General features: G+C 48.5%; 1 protein-coding gene across 2 annotated transcripts in view; it reads left to right on the forward strand.

The window, feature by feature from the left end:
* The window catches only part of GRAMD1A (GRAM domain containing 1A), a 679,043-nt gene that overhangs the window by 505,846 nt on the left and 149,758 nt on the right, over window positions 1–23,439 (forward strand). For both annotated transcript variants that reach the window (XM_069201060.1, XM_069201061.1), the window contains exon 4: window positions 12,896–12,980. In XM_069201060.1, coding sequence (XP_069057161.1) covers window positions 12,896–12,980 — 85 coding nt within the window. The remainder of the gene's footprint in view (window positions 1–12,895; window positions 12,981–23,439) is intronic.

Raw genomic sequence — 23,439 nt, forward strand, 5'->3', positions numbered from 1 at the left:
CTCCTTCAGCACGCACGTTTTTGCAACGCAGAGTTTACAACGCATACCACTACAACGCATTTAAATTCATTCACATATGAAATACCTTCACCACGCAGTCCACTACCATACACACTTTTACCACACTTAAACTGTTACAGAAACATCCAGTCAGTCTAACACTGCCACCTACTGTTCAAACGTTATGCATGAATTCTTAATATGTTATAAATTACAAAATGTACATATTAAAATGCATTTATGTCAATTACAGGTTTGCTACTATATTTTAGGGGGGAGACTCCCCTGCCCCGCTTTTTTAATTACCCTTAAAATATATATGAACTGCTTACCACATACTCTCACCAGTACAAATACATATGCGTTGTAAAACCTTGCGTGGTAGAGACTTGCATGGTGGAAGTAATTGCGGTATAAACCATGCGTTCTGATTGCATTTCGTGGTGAAAACACCGTGGTAAAGGCTGCCTCCTACCCTTTCTACTCACTACTAGCTACACCCAGGGCTGGTGTTAGCATTTCCGGGGCTAGTTACGGTTTCCAGACCCTCCTTGAAGCCTTCCGTCGGACTGTGCTACCATTGGTCAGCCAGAAGGGCATCTTAGAGAGCCTTCTGTTTTACCTGTCTGCGCACCTTTAAATTGGGGCGTTGCAGCTCCGCCCACTTCTGTCCTGTCCGTCCGTTTCTTATAAGGTGATGGGTGGAAACACTCGGGAATGAAGGGTGTGGGGCGCACTGAAGGAACTGGCCTGTACACAGAACGGTAGATCCCATGACAGGCTCACAACCCTGAAGGGTCAGTAGAGCTGCTACAGTCAGTATCATGCGACTGACTCTACACCAGCCCTATTGGCCTCCGAAGGCTGCTTCATTCGCTTATACTTTAGGCGTTGTATTCCACAGCATCCTGCATGGCTACCGTCACCGGGCTTCACTCTTATACCCCCCTTTTCATGCAGAGAGTTTATTTTCTGTTCCCCTGCACGCCCTTTAATTGCCATTAAGGTCCTTATAGTTCTCCTAACCCCCACCCCCGAGACTAGTGTTAGCTGCATTTGCAGAGAGGCCAAGTTTTTGAATGGGACTTGGGGCTGAAGTTTCTTTTTCGTGTGTCTTGTGGAGGTGCGAGGGCCGGAGGGAGGGGGGCAGTCTAAGTAGATGGCAGTTCTTGATAAACACCAAAAGGCACACACTGATTGAGACAAGCGCCTCGAGGCGGTCCTGCTCATATCCTGCCTGATGAAAGAAAAGCAGCCATTCCTTGCCTCGGCGTAATGTTACCAATGACTCCCTGCCACCAACAGCGCTGTGCCCCTGGGGTTTTTATTGAACCGCCCGCTACTTTCTGGGAGTTGTGAATAAGTGATTGTTCACTTTGGTAATCCAATTTAATTAACGTCACAAACCAATGATTTGTCAAATAAACGCACAGCAGTGCTGAAGTTGTGGATGACTGCTATCATCTGCAGTAGTTTGATGAAGACGCAATCCAACAACGTGTATTAAAAAAGATAAATCAATAAAAATAATCACTCCCTGCTACGGTGAGACTTGTACTGCTGGTTTACGGAAGTCATAATCCGTAAATCATTACTCTCCGACAGTTGTGGCCGGTGCCCAGCATGGGTGTGACCAGCTTTACCCCAGGCCTCCTGCGATGGTGGGACGAGAGGTGTTATGTGAGCCGCCCCCTCACGCACTCATTCACCCCCCCCTCCCCCACCCCCCTTATTACAAAGAATCTCAGCACTTTGTGTATCCTGCAGATAACAAGGCCCGTAAATCAATCAATGGCCTGAACTCTGACCCGAGAGCTGATAAGAAGTGTGCGGGTTGTACCAAAGAGAGCTCGACAGGGGAGCTTCCGGCCTCGGTGTCCAGCACAACAAAGACATGGCATTGCCGGGTCCAGGGGCAGCCTATGGTAATCGAGCATGTTCGGGGAGGCGGGGCAAGTCTGATTACCTCATTTTTTTTGTCAGTGTTATCAGTCCAGCTGTTTTCTCCATAAATATATTCTCATATGGAGTTTGAGAGGCACTACCTGGCAATGTTTCATTTCGAATATACTGAGATGATAACACAGAGTAACCTTTGCAGTGTACCAATCTATGGCCGAATGGACGGTTATTACCAGGACTGTTCCGAATAATGTTCATTGGACCACGTGCGTTTCCAGTGGTACACGCAGATGTGGTGATGTTCATATTGACGTGCCACGGTACTCCAGCACCAGTCTGTGGCACTTGGTACGGACTGTGTATGGATGTCCATCTGTACAGCACTCACCCCGTAGAGGTGGGAGGATAAACAACAACTTTCTTCAAGCTCGGCATCACCCCACCACCGTGAGTAATGGCAGGCGTGGGGTGCGTGTGACGGGGATAGTACTTCTCCGTCAGCACAGCACTCCATCACAGTGAGCAGTAGCAGGGATGGACAGCACCTCTGCAGCAAAGCGCCCCATCACCGTGAGCAGTGCAGCACAGCACCCCTCCAGCACAGCACCCTGTTGTGTTTTAGTTCTTTGTAACATTCTAAAGAATGTAGGTGTCTGGGCATCCTTGGGACGGCGGTTACCGCTTCCTCTCGAGTGTGGCTGGACGCTAGGTCCCTTCGTCAAATAAACCTGCATTTGAACCCTATCGTGTGTAGGATATCTTCTTCGTACTCACCACAATTTTGGCGATGAGGATCACACGCAGCGATGCGACCTAGGTCAGCCCGGTGCACCAAAGCCGATCGCAGACGGGCCTTGTCGTGAGTTGGGCTCAGACGGCTGTCGACCGATCTGATTGCTCTCGCCCCCATCTCACAGGTGCGAGCGAAAGAGGAGGATCCGAAGTCTTGATTACCGGCTCCGATCTTCACTGCCGGCATCGACGGGCGCACTCTCCCCGTAGAGAAGAGGAAGCCGGAAGCGTCAACCGGTCCTTGCTACCGGCATCCTTTTGGCAGTCGTTTATGGCTGCCTTCTTCTCACTGACTCAGCGGAGAGGAAGAGGCGGGTCAGAGCGATTTTATTGGACGTACAAGCCTATTTTTTTCTGGATGGGGGAAGGAAGGGGCACCCACAGAGAGTGTGTTCTCTCGAGGAAAGGAGGAAGTGGTGCAGTTACAGATTTAAAGTTCTGACGCTCCCTTTCTCTAGGTGTATTCTGTTGTGGCTTGCTTCCAAAAGTTATACCGACTACCTGAACATTCTTCTTTTGGGACTTACTGTGAGTTAATCAAGTTTCACTTATTCAAGTTGGCAGCTTATTGTTGCAATGGCTACTCAGACCAATATTTCCCCACCACCATCATTTCTACCACTTCCAGGAGCATCAACTCTTCCTTGGGAAGATTGGGTAGAGATGCTTAATAATTACATTGTTGCTTTGGATGGACAAGGTTTTTCGTCACAGAGGAAAAAAGCTATTCTTTTGAGTACTTTGGGGTGTGAAGGTCAACAAATCTTTAAATACTTACCTTGTTCTGTGGGGCCCAATGGTCAACCTATGGATGACTTATTTAAAGAAGGCATTAAGAGGTTGGAGAACAGATTTGCCAAATAGGCTAATCTTGTACTGGCTAGGTATACATTTTATACTCAACCCCAGGATCATCATGAATCCATTGATGATTTCATGTCAAGGTTGAGAGAGTTGTCTGTCAAGTGCAGGTGTGGGACCATGGCAGATGAATGAATAGGGGATCAACTCATTGTTCAGTGCTGTGATAAGAAAATTCAGGAGAGGATATGGGCGGCAAAGGATCCCACATTACAAGAAGCAATTGACCTGGCAAAAGTGATTGAGGAATCACAACGCTGCGTAAAAGAATTAAAAAGGAAAGAGAAAACTGTTGATGTTATGGTTTTGTCAAGTGACTCTACAGGGTCTCAACAGGAGTACCAAAGAAAGTCGTGTATACCAAGGGCAAGGGGAAGGAGTGCTCTTGTTGTGGGAGTGCTTATCATTCTGGGGACTCCAAGAAATGTTTTGCCATTAACAAGGAGTGTTGCAAGTGTGGCAGTAGGGGACATTATGCTTGTGTATGTAGGAAGAGCAGTAAATTCTCTAAAGAGGCTAAATTGAGTATAAATATTGTAGGAAAATGCTGTGAATCTACTTGTGAAGACAGAATACTTGTAGTAGAAAGTGATCTGAGCATAAGAGAGAATGAGAGTGAACGTAGATACTCTAAGCCTTCGGCTCTTTTCTCTATCGGTAAGGTTGAAGTGAATGTCATGGTGGACTCTGGTTCATTGTACACCATAATCCCTGAGAGCCTTTTTAGATGCCATTGGAAATATGAGAAATTGTTACCTAAAGACATATCTCCGGGTGGGTATCAAGGGGTGGAAATTCAATTGCTTGGTTACATGCTTAAAGAAATTCAATTTAGTAAAACAAAAGTCTTTGGGAAAATTTATGTGACGGTTGAGGTCCACCTATCTTGGGATGGATGCACCAATTTGATCTCAACATAGTCATTAGTCCAAGAGCATCCAATCAAGTTTTGTTGATAGAAAATATACAATTGGAGGACATTTTGGAGGGAGCCAAGAATGTTTTTAAAAAAAACATTAGGATGCCTAAAGGGCTATGTGCATAAGATTATGTTGAGAGATGATGCTCACCCAATTCAACACAAAGTTTGTAAGATACCATTTGTGGTAAGGGATGAAGTAAAAAAAGTAATCAGTAACATGTTGGCAGAGGGTAGTATTGAACCCATTAAGGTTTCTCCATGGATTTCTACGGTTGTCATTACACAGAAATCGGATGGGAAGGTGAGGCTTTGTGTGGATTTGAGGTCTGTAAATCAAAATATTGTGGTGGATACCTACCCTCTGCCTAATATTAATGAATTGTTAACAGCTGTTAAGAATGGTAGGTATTTCTCTAAATTAGATTTGAGGAATGCCTATCATCAGAATAGTCTTCATCCGGAATCCAAGCACATTACAGCGTTTGTCACTCCAGAAGGCACCTTCCAATTTACCCGCATGCCTTTTGGTCTGGCATCCGCTGCAAGTGTGTTTCAACGTATTATGGCTAAGATTTTTGGCAATGTTAAGGATGTATTATTCTTTCAGGATGACATACTTGTTATGGGTGAAACGGTTAATGAGCATAATATCACACTCAGAAAGGTCCTTAAAATCATTGGTGAAGCCGGGTTAAGCTTGAATCGAGTGAAATGCACTTTTCTGGTGGAGGAGATTGACTACTTAGGGTACTCTATTTCTAAGGGGAGTATCAAACCCCAAAAAAGTCTATTGGAGGCCATTAGTTTGGCACCGGCACCAGCTGAAAAAGATCAATTAAGGTCCTTTCTGGGACTTGTGGAATACTACTCCAAATTTGTGAACAAAGTTGCAAGTAAGACTGAAGATTTACCGAAATTGTTGAGGAAAGGAAGTAAATTTTGTTGGACCAGTGAGCAAACGAGTTGCTTTGACAAAATCAAATATGAAATTTGTGACGCGGGTATTCTATCTGCTTTTGACATTGATCTGCATTCTATTTTGACGGTAGATGCCAGTGGTACTGGTTTAGGGGCTGTGCTATCACAAATGCATGGGAGTCAGGAGAAAACTGTTGCATTTGCGTCTCAAACTTTGACTCAGACAGAACGTAATTATTCTGTATTAGAACCCGAGGCCTTAGCTGCTGTTTGGGGGACAGAATGTTTCAGAACGTATTTGTGGGGATTGGAGTTCACAATGAGGAGTGATCACAAGCCTTTGATAAAGACATTGTCTGCTGAAGGTGCGGGCAAAGGGTCAGCAAGATTGGCCAGACTTTCTACCAGGTTACAGGAGTAAATGTATCACGTTGGGCATGTCCAAGGTTAGAAGAATATCCAGGCTGATTGCCTGTCAAGATTGTCTCTTGACTGGGAGAGAGTTGATGCCCAATCGGTAAAGAGTAGTGATACTGATGATGCCGTGGCCTCCATTTGTGATGTGGTTGAGTGGGGTTTAGGTACGTTTACGCAGGAAGAATGGAAGAGTGAGATGGCTGCGGATGATTGTCTTAAGCATGTCTTCAGATTAGTATCATTAGGGGCTAGAAGAGAGAGTTCTCTTCCATTGTCGGTAAGACCTTTCCTTGGTGTGTTGGACGAATTGTCTTGTTGTGGAGACAGTGTATTGATGCGAGGGGAACGTTTTGTTCCATCCATTGGGTTGAGATTCAAATTATTTTCGTTGGCACATGAGGGCCATTTGGGTCAAGGGATGATGAGCAGGAGATTGAAAGAGTTTTTTTGGTGGCCTGGTTTGGATGGTCAAGTTAGGATGGGTGGAACAGTGTAGATTGTGTAAGGAGAGTGAAAATAGGCTGAAAGTTAGAGTAGGCAAGATGGAAGGACACATTGAAGATCCTGGGAAGCCCTGGCATACTATTTGTTTGGATTATATTGGTCCATTGTCAGAACTTCCGCTCTAGATGCGTTTTGCAGTAGTTGTAGTGGATGTGCATTCAAGATGGTTGGTGGTAAGATTTGTGCGTGATGTGACCACAAACACGACCATAAAGGTTTTGGAGGAAATTTTTCTGGAGGAAGGTATTCCCATGGTTCTGGTTACTTACAATAGTACTCAATTAACTTCAAATGAGATGTGTTTATTTTTAAAGAATTGTGGGGTGACACATTCCAGAACATCTCTGTATTATCCTCAAGGTAATGGAATTGTAGCGAGAGTCAACAGACTAATCAAAGGGACAGTACAGTTAGCTCTTGCCAATCATTGTTGTGTGAAGAAAATGATGGTTGATGTGGTGCGAGCCTACCGTTCCACAATTCACACTGCTATAGGAAAGTCTTGTTTTCAAGTGATGAGTGGACGATCAATAGGGTCGAAGTTGATTCCCTCATGGCTTCAAGAGTGGGTCGTTTCAGTTGGTGACAAGGTTGTGATCCCGCAGCATACTCATAAGTTGAATGTGGGAGATTGGGTCAAGGTTAAGTCGGGTAGAGTCAAGGGGGGGTATTACGAGATTTAGAGGACCCTTTTGTGTGAAGAAGGTGGGAAGGTTTCAAATTGAGATAGGAGGGGAGAAGTGGAATGTGAGAAATGTGGCACTGCAGCAGAGAGGTAGTGAGTGTGCCCGAAGTGAAGAGGCGGAAGGGTGTTCTAGTTCCTTTTTTATGGGTAATGAGAGAAAGACGGATGTGGTTTCTGAAGCGTCTACTTCTGGTGCAAATGAAGAAACTCATGAAGGGGCTGGGGAGGATGAGGGTGCGAGATGCACACGCAATTCAAGTGGAGACAGCCATACGTAAACAACCTGTGAGGGTACGCAAACGTCCAAATTATCTGGAGGACTGTTATGAAGTAACCCTTATTCTTAATCGTATCTTGTTTTTTTTCCTTCGCTTTATGTTCTAGTTTTCAATTGTGTCTTATCTACTTAATGTGAAGACAGGAGGATGTGTTGTGTTTCAGTTCTTTGTAACATTCTAAAGAATGTAGGTGTCAGGGCATTCTTGGGACAGCAGTTACCGCTTCTTCTCGAGTGTGGCTGGACGCTAGGTCGCTTTGTTGAATAAACCTGCATTTGAACCCTATTGTGTGTAGGATATCTTCTTCATACTCACCACACACCCCATCACCGTAAGCAGTGCCAGCCATGGAATGTATGTAGCACAACACCTCCGCAGCACATCACACCATCACCGTGAGCAGTGCCCGGTATGGGGTTGGTGTAGCACAGCACATCTCCAGCACAGCACACCATCCCCCTGAGCAGTGTCAGGCATGGCGTGTGTGCAGCACAGCACCCCTCCAGCACAGCACCCCATCACCGTGAGCAGTGCCAGGCATGGGGTGTGGGCAGCACAGCACCTCTGCAGCACAGCACCTCTACAGCACATCATCACCGTTAGCAGTGCCCGGTATGGGGTTGGTGTAGCACAGCACATCTCCAGCACAGCACACCATCCCCCTGAGCAGTGCCAGGCATGGGGTGTGTGCAGCACAGCACCCCTCCAGCACAGCACCCCATCACCGTGAGCAGTGCCAGGCATGGGTTTGGTGTAGCACAGCACCTCTGCAGCACAGCACCTCCGCAACACACCATCACCGTGAGCAGTGCCCGGTATGGGGTGTGTGCAGCAGAGCCCCTCTGCAGCACAGCACACCATCCATCTGAGCAGTGCCAAGCATGGGTTTGGTGTGGGTTTGGTGTAGCACAGCACCCCTCCAGCACAGCACCCCATCACCGTGAGCAGTGCCAGGCATGGGGTGTGTGCAGCAGAGTACCTCTGCAGCACAGCACACCATCCATGTGAGCAGTGCCAAGCATGGGTTTGGTGTAGCACAGCACCTCTGCAGCACAGTACCTCCGCAACACACCATCACCGTGAGCAGTGCCCGGTATGGGGATGGTGTAGCACAGCACACCATCCCCCTGAGCAGTGCCAGGCATGGGGTGTGTGTGTAGCACAGCACCCCTATAGCACCCATCCTCCTGAGCAGTGCCAGGCATGAGGTGTGTGTGTAGCACAGCACCCATCCCTGTGAGCAGTGCCAGGCATGGGGTGTGTCACCGTGAGCAGTGCCAGGCACGGGGTGCGTGTAGCACAGCTCCTCTACAGCACCCCATCCCTGCATCGCACAGTGTCAATTCCAAGGAGCTGCGAGGTTACAATGCGAAGACCTGCAACGTGATCAAGGAGCCTGTCGATTGTGCAGGTGGGGGCTTGTGATGAGAATTCCTGCATCAAGGATGCGCTGTGCACATGCTGGTTCTGAAGGAGCTGCGAGGCTTGCAATGAAAGGGCCTGTGTTGGGGTTGCATTGTGCAGCAGTGTTTCCAATGAGGCTGTGGGCGACGAGCACGATGTGAAGTCCTTGCACTGAGAGAATTCTCGCAGAAGAGGTGATGCGTCGGTTCTGCTCAGGATTGTGCCACATAGCAGAGGAGATGAGTCTGTTCTGCTGGATCCACAGACGGGTTGGCAGAGCACCTTCAGGCCCACGTCCGAGGGTCCATAACTAGGGTGGCTCCACTTGGCAGAGTAGGATTCATAGTTGCAGGGTCCAGGCGCTGGTTACAAGAGACCAGCCCCTTGGAGTTACTCTGTTGGTCCTGGGTACAGGTTGCAGGTCCAGTCTTGCACTCAGGCAAGAGGGCAGCAGGTCAGGGCAGCAGTCCAGCAGAGTAGCAGTCCTTTTTCCTAACAGTCTTTCACATTTCCAAAAGTGTACTGAAGAGTTGGTGTCTGCTGTCCAATATTCATATGTGGTGCCTTGTTCGAAGTCGGCGAAGCCTCAAGAGGGTTCCCCTTGAAGTGCTCAGGTTCCTGCCTTTCTTGTTTTGGCCCCAGATTAATTACAGAGGATATGTAGTCCTTTGTATGAAGGCAGGGCACAGCCTATTCAGGTGTAAGTGGGGCTGTGCCAAGCTTGGCCTTCCCATGCTGCCAGTGAAGGCCCATCCAGGCACATGTAAGCTCTCTATTGTGGGTTGTCGTCTGTGAGGGATACACACAGGCCACCTGACACCAACACCTATTCATGTGTCTGAGTCAGGCTGCTGATACAAAATGGCAGAGGCCAGAAAATGTCAACTTTCTAAAAGTGACAATTTCAAAATTATGAATCAAAATCTAGCTTTACCATAAAAGAGGTTTTTTCATCACAATTCTAAAGACCTCAAACATAAACGTTTTACCCGTTTCCGTTTGGAAGTTATCCTTATTAAATGTAATAAGGTAACCCAAATGTTAACCTATGGGAAAGGTAGGCCTTGCAATAGTGAAAAACGAGTGTAGGGTTTTTTCACTATCAGGATATGTAAAACTTAAAAATACATTTCCCACTTTTTAATTACATTGCACCCTGCCATGTGGGCAGTTTAGGGCCTGCCCAAGAGGAGACTTGCATGTATTAAAAAGGAAGGTTTCAAAATGACAGTTTAAAACTGCCCTCACAGGTTGCAGTGGCAGGCCTGACACCGGTTTTCAAGGCAAACTTAAGGCCTGACACAGGTATGCAGTACTACTTAAGTTGGTGGCACAACAAGCGCTGCAGGCCCACTAGTAGCATTTAATTCAAAGACCCTTGGTACATGTAGTACACACAAGGGCTGCAGGCCCACTATTAGCATTTAATTCAAAGTCCCACACATACTTTAGCAATGGTTAGCAGAAATAAAGTGCAGAGAGTCCTAGGGCCAACAAATATTAGATCAGACAAATATGGAGGCATAAGGCAAAGGTTTGGGGCTGACAGATCAGACAGGGTATATGTAGCATGGCACCTCTCCAGCACAGCACTGAGTGTAACCATGGTGAGTGCCGGGACTGATTTGGTGGGGGCACTGTGTTGAAAATAGCTTAGGGATTTAAAAGCATCTGAACTTCCTTGTGCGTCCAGCAGTTCCAGGCAACAATAAAAAATGTCAAGCTAATGCTGGTGATTGTTACTGCTGGTGAGAGTTTGGAATTTTGTCTAGTGGCAGTTTTGACTCAACGTAGCACAGAGAAATAAAGTGCCTGCTGCAAAGAACGTGTGCCATGCAGATCACAAAACTAAGTGTGAGTGAACAATGAGTATCTTAAAAAATTAAAGGCGAGTCAGAGAGGGACTATGGAGAAATGAGGGGCTCTATTGGAGAGTGGTAGTGAGGGAATCCATGGAGAAGGTCTTGGGAGGGGCGCCAAAAAACCAAACTGTCGCACCGGGCGCCGCCAGCGCTAAAGCCGGCCCTGGTGACGTCCTGCGTGAGGGAGCGTGTCCTGTGCGAAATAGGATTACTCCAATCACCGATGAGATGAGAATAAGCACCGCTCAACAAAAGTGGTGCATGTGGACAGAAATAAGTGTATAACTGCACAGAACGTTAATGGGGGGCAGGACTGGGCACACAGGCGTAAAGATTGAGCCCATTTGTAGTGTTGTTTGTATTAGGGAATGGGGTGTGGGGCTCGAAGAGGGTGTCCAGGGTATACTCCTAAGGAATTGGTCGCTACTTAGATTAATGCAGACGTTCCACCCACAACCTTTCCTTTTAAAGTGAGGTGGTTGTGTCCCGATGGGGATCCCGTGCTCACGGTCCCAGTGGAGTCACGCTTCGCCTCACTGAGTCCCAATACTTTGGGGGTTCCTCGTGTTCCACCTGGAACAGACCGGACGCGGCTGGTAGAGGTCGGCTGTGCGTACTGATCCGGACCCAGGCTGGTTTGCATATGGTTGGTCTGCTTAAAGGGGCATGGCGAGCAAAAAAAATGATTGGAACGCAAATCGAGTAACCACCAGTGTCTGGGATTAATCCAAACATTCCAACTATCTTTATTGAAACATGTTATTGGTGCCTTTTGGTTGCTGGTTGCGTGTGCATCAGCTTTAGGAAACTCAAAAACGGTACTGGTCAGTGGTGCGATAAAACACCCTGCTCCGTTGACGTTAGTGTGGTTAAACTACACTAGCAACTGGCCAGAATGTTTGTATACACTGTGCCCGCACTAAACCCAGGAACCACTGACCCTCCTCCGCAGAACTGATCCATCGTGGTCATTCGAAAGGAGGATGCGAGAGGGATCCCTGGAGTACATACCCTAGTCACACCTGAGGATCTATTCCAGACCCACTTCGATTAGCGCTGCTCTCTTCACAGCGAGAGGGGCTCCCTCTCCTGACTGGGCCGTAAACTTCATGCTTCTTTCTGAAGCTCCTCTAGCGCTCTGAACCAATGGAAGGGTAACTCGTGGCACCTTATAATACTCATGCATAAATAATAAGCATTCATCTAGGGGAAAATAGATGAGGTAAGTCAACTGAACTTTTTTATGTACAGACTGTATTAAATATTGTTAAAACATGTTAATTGTGGGAATAATTGCATGCCAGTGAAATGCATTGTATTGTTTGTACTTTTGTGACGGGGTGGGCGGCCGTAGGGGGTCTAACAAAACTATAGACGCTGCACTCTGTAGGGCACGTTTTCACCGACTCCGCTAGTTATTGCCTTAAAAGGCAGAGGAGATTCTTAGTGGGGCGTCCCCTCCACCCCAGTGAAATACACCCTCAAACCCCCGCCCTCCCCCATCCTTGCCGCAGCCTCCTCCTCGGCGGCTGAAGGGTTAAGCAAAACCTGACACCGGGCCCTTCCTGCCATGGACACCCCCGTCTCTGCCCCAGCCAATGGCCGCCGTGGAGAGCAGCTCTCTACCCCCTCCTCCGGGGCCTCCTCCGGTTACACAGCGGAGGGGGTCACCCCTTCTCCCACGCCCCCTCACTGCCGGGCCCGAGGGAGCCCTCATAGCCCTTGTGCGCCCCTGTGGGTGGAGAGTTGTGGGGCCCTTACTCTATGCACGATTAAGGGCCACAGGGGGCGGTGATCCAGCACCCCCGGGATCCCTCGCACTCTAAAGTTTGTCTTCGGGCCCCCACTCTCGACCCCACTGGGCGGTGGGAGGAGTTCGCAGAAGGCGCTAAATTCGCGGTTCGGCCCCAGGCTGCGCTCCGATACTTTTCGGGAGTCAGATGTTTGCAGAAGTTGTCGCCCAGCCCCAGCCCCGCCAGCGCGGGTGGAGTCGCAGACTCTCGGTGTGATCTGCGGACTCTCGTCCCGAGGAGCGGAGGGGGTCCTCCCTTGTGAGATGGAGGAGGACGAGAAAGGTTTAGAGAGGGGTCCGGAGCTGACTGCTGAGAGGGGCCCGGGGAGGGGTTCAGATAAAAACTCGGAGAGAAGTTTGGAGAAGGCTGCAGGGAGGGGTTCCGAGAGGGGCGCGGAGAAAGGCTTGGAGAGGACTCGGGGTTCGGAGAAGGGCCCGGCGAGGGGTTCGGAGAAGAGTGCGGATAGACCCCCGGAGAAGGGTCCGGGAAGGGGCGCGGCCCGCCGCGGGTCCTTCTTTAAGCGGCAGCTCTCTGAGGATGTCGATTCTCGTTGGCAGATGCTCAGCCCGACCTACAAGCAACGGAACGAGGACTTCAGGAAGATCTTCAAGAAACTGCCCGACTCGGAGAGGCTCATCGTGGGTGAGTGCCCTCTGTGTTTGTTTCTTTCTCCGCTGTTATCCCCTGTCTTCCACCACCTGCCTCTCCACCCATCACTGGCTGTTCTCATTTACTGTTCTGTCCATGTTTAGTGCCCAGCTTCAAACCGTCCTCATCCTTGCCCTCTCACTGTGCCGCTGTTCTAGGTCTGGCATTTGCGAAAACCTGTTATTTTAATAACATTGCATATGTACAATGTATGTACTCAGATGAACTTTAAGCTAGTCCCCTTCCCCCATTGGTCTGTTCCTGTGTCTTTTTTCTTCTGCACGGGGAAGAGTTCAGCCCCCTCCAGCTATTGGCCAGCCTCAGCGAGTGACGACAATCTGCTTTTTCACGAGGAACACATCTGCACAGAAAGTCTTTTGCTTCAGAGCCAGGGACTATTATGACAATATGTGCCGTTTGAGACTTAAACAATATTTTTGCCTTTAGCAATCGCATGCCCCATTAGTTTTACAAAAACAATGTACAAGGGGGCAGTGGATGTTGACACTGCACTCCCCTCGGTCCCAACTCACGTTTACTATACTTTGCACTCTTTCAGAGCCCAACTAATGATATTCTTAATCTCTTTCTTCGTCTCGTTCTTTCCTACACAGCATGTAAACGTCTTACTATGGGAACCAAAATATTATTTTTCACAATCCCACAACTATTGATTCGTTTACAGTAAAAATATTCTCTATTTTCCTTTCCAGTTGTTCCTCAACAAAAACAAGCACAACCAGCCTGTTTTGTTCCTAAAATTGGAACTTCATCGGGGCTTCAGTAAATCTGCATAATTAGAGGCACACGCGAGAGTAAATTAGTGCATGTCTTTAGTTAATAGAACGAAAGTTCGTATAAAATATGTTGATCAATAACGATGGAATGTCCAAGTCCAGCCAGGGTATATTTGAAATCCATCACTCCAAATCCAGGACCTCCTGACCTTCAGGAAGCGCCTTGAGACCTGGCTCTTCGAGCAGTAGCACCACCCCCCCCCCCCCCCCCCCCCCACACCCAAGTGCCTTCCGGATGAGTAGCGCGCTTATCAAATTACTGATTGATTGACTTTATTTATGGAAATAAAAGGATTCGTTTGAAACCAATTATTTGAACTACACAGAAGAACTGCAACGCTTGATTTCACCTTGCTACAAGATAAAGACTTTGTTTATGATTTTGTGCCTTGGGCTCCAGCGTGTGCCTCTAATAATGCGGTTTTGTCTGATTAACTTGGTTTCTTCAGAGGAGGGGGTATGGGTGTTCCCCTTATTAGAGCACTGCTGTGATGATGAATATGCACTGTACTGTTTGCTGGCTTGGTCTCTGAGCACCCATTTTCTCCTCTGTCCAACACCCTGCTGTATTTTTCCTTCAGTAATTCTGTCAGTGAATAGTGGTATTGCTTTATAACAGACCTGCCAACTCATACGGTGCCACCGTGTGTAACATGACACTGGCTCCCATCACACAGTCACTCTGTGAGGAGCCAATATCACTTGGTGGCAGTGAAAACAAGCTTAAAACCACTGTAAACAGTGGTTTGCAGCCAATTCTGGAGGCCTTTAATGTCCAAGTCCATTATTTATGAGTGTGAAAACAACCCAGGACACCAACAGCAGTCTCAGCAAGCTTTTGTTTATTTTTTCAGAGGAGAGGATATGTGGCTGGGGGTAAAAGTGCCTCTTAGGTGCTGCTCTGCACAAAGCCACCCCCCTCCGCCCCTCCTCACACTCTGAGGTTTTTGGGGAAGTTGGCAGGTCTGTTATAATCGTCCTTTAATATTTCATTTATTAAACTCCAAAAGTATGTTTTCTCATCCCACATGACCATGTGGTACACATAAAAGGATCAGGTCTGCAGTAAATTGATCATCTCAGCTTCCTCCTCTTTAAAATATTTCCTTTGCTGAAAACTCAGAACATGTTTTCTCATCCAGCATGATCATGAGGTATTTTTAGAGGGTCAGCCTTTTGCCTAACGTGTAGTGCACGTGGTAGATGGTACCATTACATAAAGTTAGTTAAGAAATTTCACTTTTCGTTGATAGAATTACTGTATCTGTGAACAAATTTCAATTTTATGAACCAAGCATGTTGGTAGTGCTGGTTTTTGTATTGGAACAATTGCAAAAAAAGTAAAGCACACATTTTTGTTGCATGATTCAAGTGATGAAAAATTGACTTTTTTGGCAAGCTGAACTAAAGAACCAGGCTTTTATGACTGGCATAAAGATTCAGTAGTTTCACAAAAGCCATGACAAAACAAACATTGACAAAGCCAAAAGGCTAGCAGTCCACACAAGACCTTTTGACTTTTCCAGTGCTTGTATTCATCTATTCTGCTTCTCCTCCTCATCCACCCCTCCTACTGTTCACTTCTACGCCTGATCCCTATCCACCCTTCCTCTGCCCTCACTGATAGTGCTCCACTCACCCCACCTTAATTCCTCACCCCTCTTTTCTTTCCCACCTCTGTTCCCGCTCCTACTCTCCCTGTCCCGTTGCACACTTTATCAATTTATCCTGCCTTTACTCTCCTGGCTATTATTCCTAGATTTCATCTTCCTCCCACTTTCCACTCCTTCTACCCATTTGCTTCTTCCTCTTCTCTTCGTACCCCCAGTGCTCCTGCTTCCCTGCCCAGTGCAATCTTTCTCTTTGTTCCCTACTTCCAGCCACCAGCTCCATTCCATTTTTTCCATTCTCCCTGCTGTCAACATCCCTGTCCTCTTCTCTTCCTCCAGTGTCCCAGTTTCCATTGTCAAATACTTATTCATCCGCTCTTCCTGCCTTCACTGCCTCTGTTTCTGCTCTCCTTGTCCATCCCCCTTTTGGGTCTGGTTTTACCTGCGCAGCTGTCGAACGTACATGTTTCTTACAATAAACACAGTAGCGTTTGGGCGCGTTCCTTTCTTCCATTGGCTTTCTGTGACCAGCTTTTTTTCAGTCATTGGCTTGAGACGCTGTCAATCAATTCTTGGCTAAGCCTGTAGTGTTGACAGCGGAAGCGGTCAACACCAGAGAAAGGAAGCAGGAGAGGGGGGTTTAGAGCCCGACCCCTCCGAAACAGGTGCAAGGTGGTTTGCACCATTGGCGGGAGGGGGAGGGCATAAAAGGGGTGTGGGAAGAGCGGGAAGTTAGTATGTGACGGAGTATTCGTTGAGAATAAAGGGAGTTTAAAACACACGCGACTCCGTGTGTTTTATTGAATAGCCGCGCGCTAGCCGACCAGCGCGACGCTACATTTGGCAACGAGGGTACTCAAGACCCCGTGTGCCACGGCACGAAGAAGAGCTTTAGCCTGCACCCAGGCTCTCAAAAAAAAAAAAAAAAAAGAAGGAAGAGCGATCGACGCACAAACTCACCGGAGCTCAATACCTCGTCCAGCTGAGCCTCGACGTCCGCGAGGCTATCGGAGACTGACACGGACGTGTCAGGACGGCGCGGCTGCGCTCCAGCTCCGACGCGGGCGGCCGACCGGAGGAGGTCGCGCCCTGCGCCCAGGGAGGCCGCGCGCCTGCTGAAAGAAACGCCCACCGACAGGCCCCCAGAGGGCAATCGGACAGCGGAGCACGTCAGGTGAGACGCCCGGAGCGCATTGGAACGCTCAAGCACTCCGCTGCACAACTCTGCAACCTAGTCCACTGCGCAAGTGCCCGCGAGCCCCCGCCAGCAATATCAAGCCCAGACGCCCGCTGCGCCACTCTGCACTAAAAAACAAAAAAAAACAAAAGGAAAAAATAATAAATAAAACGAACAGCAATAAGATTTGTGAGACAAAACTACAGAAAGAAAGGAAACAAAGGGGAATCAAAGCACTATATTTTTCTATTTCTCCGGTTTTCCCTGTTTTTCCACTGGCGGTGCACAAAGGGCACTGGTGCATAAATAAAAAGAAGAAACACAAAGCGCACAACACTCCCCGCAACACCCCTATGGCCAGCATGGCCGGAATACTGCTCCTAGAGCACTTCCAAGTCACAGGTGCCCCCCCCCCCACCCAAGCAGCAAAATGGAAGGTCTGGGTGGAGCGCCTAGAAACGTACTTTGAAGCTCTGGGCATACAAGCAGAGAGGAAAAGACCACTCCTTCTCCATATAGGGGGAGCAGACATACACAAAATTTTCAAGACTGTCACTGAGGCCAGACCTCGCACATACGACACCCTAAAAGCGGCAATCACAGCGCATTTCGAACCATATGCAAACGCAGACTACGAAAGATTCCTCCTGCGCCAGGCTCGACAAATAACCGATGAGTCGGTTGATGTGTTATACACCAGACTCAAAGAACTAGCGAGCACCTGCACACTGCCCGATGAAGACGACGAGGTCAGAGCACAGTTTATCAAGGGGTGCTCGTCATCAAAACTCCGAGAACGCATACTACAACAGCCAAATATGACAATGAAGGACATACTAACGCTAGGGCGGTCACAGGAGCTTGCGCGGGCTCGCGCAGCGCATATGGAACAACCATCAACAGCCCAACCGAAGGCCGAAACAGCAAATGCAGTAACAAAGGAGTCCACGCGACGCAAAGACACCTACAAAGGCAAACCCACAAGCAGAAAGTGCAAATGGTGCGGAGGACCAGCAACACACCCAACAACCTGTCCAGCGTGGGGGAAAATGTGCAGTGCTTGCGGAAAGATGAACCACTTCGCCAAAGTGTGCAGATCAACTCCAAAACAGTCTACTGCAGCCCCCAAAACAACGGTCAAAATGGTAAACACCACCTGGGACCCCGATTCAGAGAGCGACACCGACAACGAATCTCACGTGGTGCACATTATACACACCATAAAAGGCCGGCGACTCCCCACTTGCAAAGTTAAAATCCAAGGCACACAAGTGTCAGTGTTGGTAGACACCGGAGCATCAATAAACTTAATGGCCACAGATGTGTACGACACCCTACCTAAACCACTGCCACCACTAAGACCCACAAACGTCCAAGTGTTCGCTTTTGGGCACAGCCAACCTTTACAAATAGCAGGGGTTTTCACCACCGAGGTCAGCCATGACGACACCACAAAACCCACAAAAATATATGTATCCAAGGACGGGACAGGATTCCTACTAGGCTGCCAGACTGCCCAGGACCTCGAACTGGTACACTTTGCTTTCAGCATACACGCACATGCGTTACTCCAGCTCACACAAGAGTTCAAGACCCTTTTTGACGGTATCGGATGCCTCAGAGAGCCCCCCCACGGCTCTACATAGATGAGTCAGTCACACCAAGAGTGCTCAGACACCGCCGAGTCGCTTTCCACCTCCGCCCCAAAGTGGAACAGGAGCTCCACATGCTGGAGCAAGCAGGGATCATCGAAAGGGTCACTGGGCCCACGCCGTGGGTATCCCTGATCGTAGTTGCAAAGAAGCCCAAACAACCCGACGCAGTCAGAATTTGTGTGGACATGCGAATACCAAATCTTGCAATAAAGAGAGAGCGCCACCTTACCCCCACAATCGACGATATCCTGAGCGAATTGACAGGGTCTTGTTGGTTCTCGAAGATGGATCTCTGATCAGGATACCACCAGATCATGCTACACCCCGAATCGAGGCACATCACCACCTTCTCCACACACAACGGCCTATGGCGCTACAAAAGACTGAATTTTGGTATATCCAGTGCCGCGGAAATATTCCAGCAGGTAATCAAGGACGTCCTACATGACCTCCCCGGAGTACTGAACGTCAGCGACGACATTTTAGTTCATGCCCCGACTATCGGAGAACACATGAAACGACTGCGAGCTGTTTTAACAAGACTTCAAACAAAAGGTTTGACGCTCCACCGAGACAAATGTGAATTCCTCAAGGAAGAAATCTCCTTTTTCGGATACCGATTCTCAAAACAAGGAGTCGGACCTGATCCGCAGAAGGTCAAAGACATCCAGGACGCCCCAGCACCAACAACAGTCACAGGAATAAGAAGTTTCTTGGGAATGGTCACGTATTGCGGGAGGTTCATGAAGAATTTGGCCGACGTCACGGGGCCCCTAAGAAAGCTCACACAATCCGCCCAACCGTGGGTATGGGAGAACGAGCAAGAGACCGCATTCCAGGCCACCAAAGATGCACTCTCAGCAGACACCACCCTAGCATTCTTCGACCCCCGACGACAATCACAGCTTGTAGTGGACGCAAGCCCCACGGGGCTAGGGGCTGTACTAGGTCAGAAGCAAGACTGTGGTGGATGGGCCCCTATCGCTTTTGCAAGCCGTACACTCACGCCCACGGAGCAAAGATATTCCCAAATCGAAAGAGAAGCCATCGCCATCCACTGGGGTTGCCGACATTTCCACCTGTACCTTTATGGAAATTCATTCTCAGTAGTGACAGACCACAAACCTCTGCTTCCGCTGTTCAAAGGGTCATCATCCAAACCACCCCCTAGAATTGAAAAGTGGATCCTGCAATTACAAGAATACGACTTCACGCTCACGTATCAGCCCGGCACAAAGAACCCAGCGGATTTCCTCTCCAGGCACGCACGCCCAGCCACTTCAAAGGAAATCGAGGAAGCCAAAGACACAGAAGAATATGTGAGACTCATAGTAGAAAGAGCACGGCCGGCACCCATACCACTCAAGGAGGTAGTGGAGGCAACCAAACGGGATGAGTGCCTACAGCTAGCAATAGCGGCAACCCGCACAGGAGAATGGAGACCCCTCCAAAGGCCGGACTCATTCCGTACGCAGCAGGCCCAAGCTTGCCTGCACGCACTATTCAACGTGCGCCAAGAACTGTCTGTAAGCAAGGAAGGCTGTCTACTCAGGGGGCTCCGTCTAGTTATTCCAACCAGCCTCACCGAAAGAGTAGTATCTTTGGCACACGAAGCACACCAAGGGGTTGTCAAATCCAAAAGCCGCATCAGGAACAAAGTCTGGTTCCCAGGCCTGGACAGACTAGTGGAAGACACAATCCAGAGGTGCATGGCCTGCCAAGCCAGTGGCAACCCCGACCCCCCCGCACCCGTCATAACGGAACAAGACCCGACGGCACCATGGGAAAGCGTGAGCGCCGATTTTGGCCACCTACCAGACGGGTCGCACATGCTCATTATGATAGACGATTTCTCACGGTATCCAGAGGTTGAAGTGGTAAAGTCAACATCAGCACAAGCAGTCATTCCCAAAGTGGAGAAGCTCATGGCCACTCACGGTTTCTTCTGCGAAATCCGCACAGACAACGGACCCCCGTTCAACAGCCGCGAGTGGGAACAGTTCCTAGAGTCCACAAACACAAAACACAGACGCATCGCCCCGCGGTGGCCACAAGCAAACGGCGAGGTGGAGAGGTTCGTGAGAACCCTCAATAAAGTAATCCGCATAGCAGTGGCGGAAGCTAGAGACATTGAGAGAGCAATCTATGTGTTCCTAAGGGAGTACAGAGTAACACCACATGCCACCACAGGAGTCACGCCCAGCCGGCTCTGTTTCGGCAGAACAGTAGTAGACGCCATCCCGCACCACCCATCCTGGGCAGTAAGCACACCGCCACCCAGTAAATCAGCAACCAGGAGGAGTGCCGCAAATAGGTACGCATCCCGGAAAAGAGGGGCCAAGCATACAAGGGTGAAAGTGGGAGACACGGTGTTAGTGAAAGACCGCCACCCAGGTAGCAAATTCCGACTACCTTTCGAAGTCAAACCGTGGACGGTGATCACAGTAAAAGGCACAATGGTGACGGCCCAGAGGGGCCAAGAAAAAGTAACCAGGAATGTGGGTTTCTTCAAGAGGCTAATCCCACAAACATCCAGCGGAGAGGGCAGGAACTACACAGAGACAAGAGCCGAATCAGACACCGAGCCAAATGACTGGAGTCTCACACTAGATGAACCAGGACACAGTCAGGAGCAACCAAGAGACCGACCAACAACGGAACAAAGGAAAGCACAGGCGGCAGAATCAGAAACGTCTGGACCAAACAGAGAAGGAGCACAAACATCAGGGCGGTCGGGAGCAGAGAGATACTCACTACGGCACAACCCTGGGCCTTCACGACGGTATGCGGACTTCGCATGCGACTGTTCCGTCCTGCATGCTGCTCGGTGAACGTTGAGCTGTTCCAGCTACCCAGTTCAGTTTTGTTTGATATTTTAATCTACACCCTTTCCCCTGTTGGGGAGGGATGTAGTGTTGACAGCGGAAGCGGTCAACACCAGAGGAAGGAAGCAGGAGAGGGGGGTTTAGAGCCCGACCCCTCCGAAACAGGTGCAAGGTGGTTTGCACCATTGGCGGGAGGGGGAGGGCATAAAAGGGGTGTGGGAAGAGCGGGAAGTTAGTATGTGACGGAGTATTCGTTGAGAATAAAGGGAGTTTAAAACACACGCGACTCCGTGTGTTTTATTGAATAGCCGCGCGCTAGCCGACCAGCGCGACGCTACAAAGCCCAAGGTGGCAAATCTCTTTCACGTACAGCTATTGGCAGCTGGGTGTATACTTCCGCTCCCACCTGATCTCTTCCACTGCAGGAAGGACTAGCCTGTCTCTGCTGACTCTTGAATGCTTACAGTAAACCCAGAACTGTTTATCTCTGCCAGTGCCTGTTGTACACATTCCCCGCACCCTCCGACCCATTCCGTCTGCTTTTCCCTATCCTCCTTCTGTCCCTTCTCCGTCGTCGTCGTCGTCCCAGTCCCCTCCCGATCCCTCGCACTACTATCCTTGCCTCCACTTCCCGTGGCCTGTCTGCATTCACCACCCCACCCCCTCTTCCCTTTGTGTGTCGTTGACCCCACGTTCTTATCTTTTTTTTTCCTGTTCTCCTCACTTTGTTCTCTCCTTGCTATTTATTACTATTCTGTTTTCCACCCTCCTTCCCCTACCCCTGTTTCTCTTCTGATACTCACGTTTTTTTCCTTAGTTTTTTTATGTATCACTTTCTGTTTAGTTTTTTTTTAATACACTTTCGCTCTCTCTGTTTACAGCGCCGGCGCTGCTCACAAGTTGCAACAAATGCCAATCCCTTGCCCTCCGCATTGCACAACGCTTCAGTCATTTGTCCACATTACATGTTCTTGACAAGTTCCGTTTTTGTGCCTCCTACTTCTTCATTTCTCGTGTTTGGTCTTGGTCCACATGTGCTTGTTGTTCTGCCCAGGGCAGATTCAATGGTAGTTTGTATCATAGTTGAGGACGCAGCCTTCAGCTGTGGAATGCAGGCTTGCATCGAGGAGCGTCCCTGCAGTGCTATGAACCCAGGAGAAGGGGCGGGGCAGCACAGCTGAGAGGAGTCCAGCATTCCTAGCTGTTGTAATTCACAGCTCTGGTTAGCGAGTTCTTTATCTGAAGGGGTTACTGTGCTAGTACTGTTAATTTAAATTGTTTTCCTTCCTTCTCCCCCTTCTGGTTACATTGATGCATCACCTTTGCCCCGTTTAACTTTCGTTTTCCCTCTTTTCACCTCTTCCGGGAGTTGCAGCCTCCTGCTCGTGAATAATTAAGACCACAATATAGAGCAGGGGTCTCCAACCTTTTCTGTTATAAGAGCTACTTATGTTCAGTGAAAATCACTGTCAGCTACTGATATTGGTGTTTTAACAGTGATGGCCCCATCCAAGATTTTCTGCAGTGAACACATCAGTGCATCCGGCAGGGTTGTCAACACTAAAGTAAATAAATAATTATCAATTTGAAATGCCTCTATATGGTTCATACATAACAGCCATAACTGTAATCCGAGTAGCACCCCAAAGTAATAATATGAGTAATATGTCTCTCCAACACCACACGATTTTTCACTCAAATAATATCTTTAAATACATTTTAAACATTCAACCATTTTTCTCCAAACATCAGCTTATGAGTTCTGAAACTTCACACATTTCTGTCTCAAATATTAGCTTTTTAATTTTGCTAAAGGTGGTTGTGTCCAGTCCTCAGTGCATCAAATCCACCCAAGGTAGTCCAACCTCTGCTGAGGTTTCTGGGCTCAATGACCTCATATTCCACCTATCACTATTCTAGCTATTTTTAAAAACTTTTTCGGGACTCCTTTCAAAGATTACCAGCACGTTTGGGCCATTACCATATTGGCCTCATCAGGACACTGGAAGAGAAGTGAAGTTCATCAAACCTATTGAAAACATCACAAAGTACATAAACAGATACCTCCGTAATATTTAAAAAGTGTGTCTAAGCAGACTGAGCCGAGCCACCACATGGTGTTGGCGGTCACCTCCCTTAATAGATCCTAATAGTGCTGCTGTGACCATTTGCATGCCTATTTAGGCCTTATCATACATATCCATAGTTAGTGCACTCTGCCACCCGAAATGTTAATTCATCCAAAATCGTGGTTTGTGATACTACTCACCCACTTTAATCTCATAGTACTAATCATGTTCTTCCGAAAGCACTCTTGTAGGGTGCCCCCCTTGAATAAAAAAAAGCTACAATCTAGAACTGAGTACCTTAAATAAAACACTCCCAAAAG

Source organism: Pleurodeles waltl, chromosome 7 (assembly GCF_031143425.1).
Source record: "Pleurodeles waltl isolate 20211129_DDA chromosome 7, aPleWal1.hap1.20221129, whole genome shotgun sequence".
NCBI classification, from domain to species: Eukaryota; Metazoa; Chordata; class Amphibia; order Caudata; family Salamandridae; genus Pleurodeles; species Pleurodeles waltl.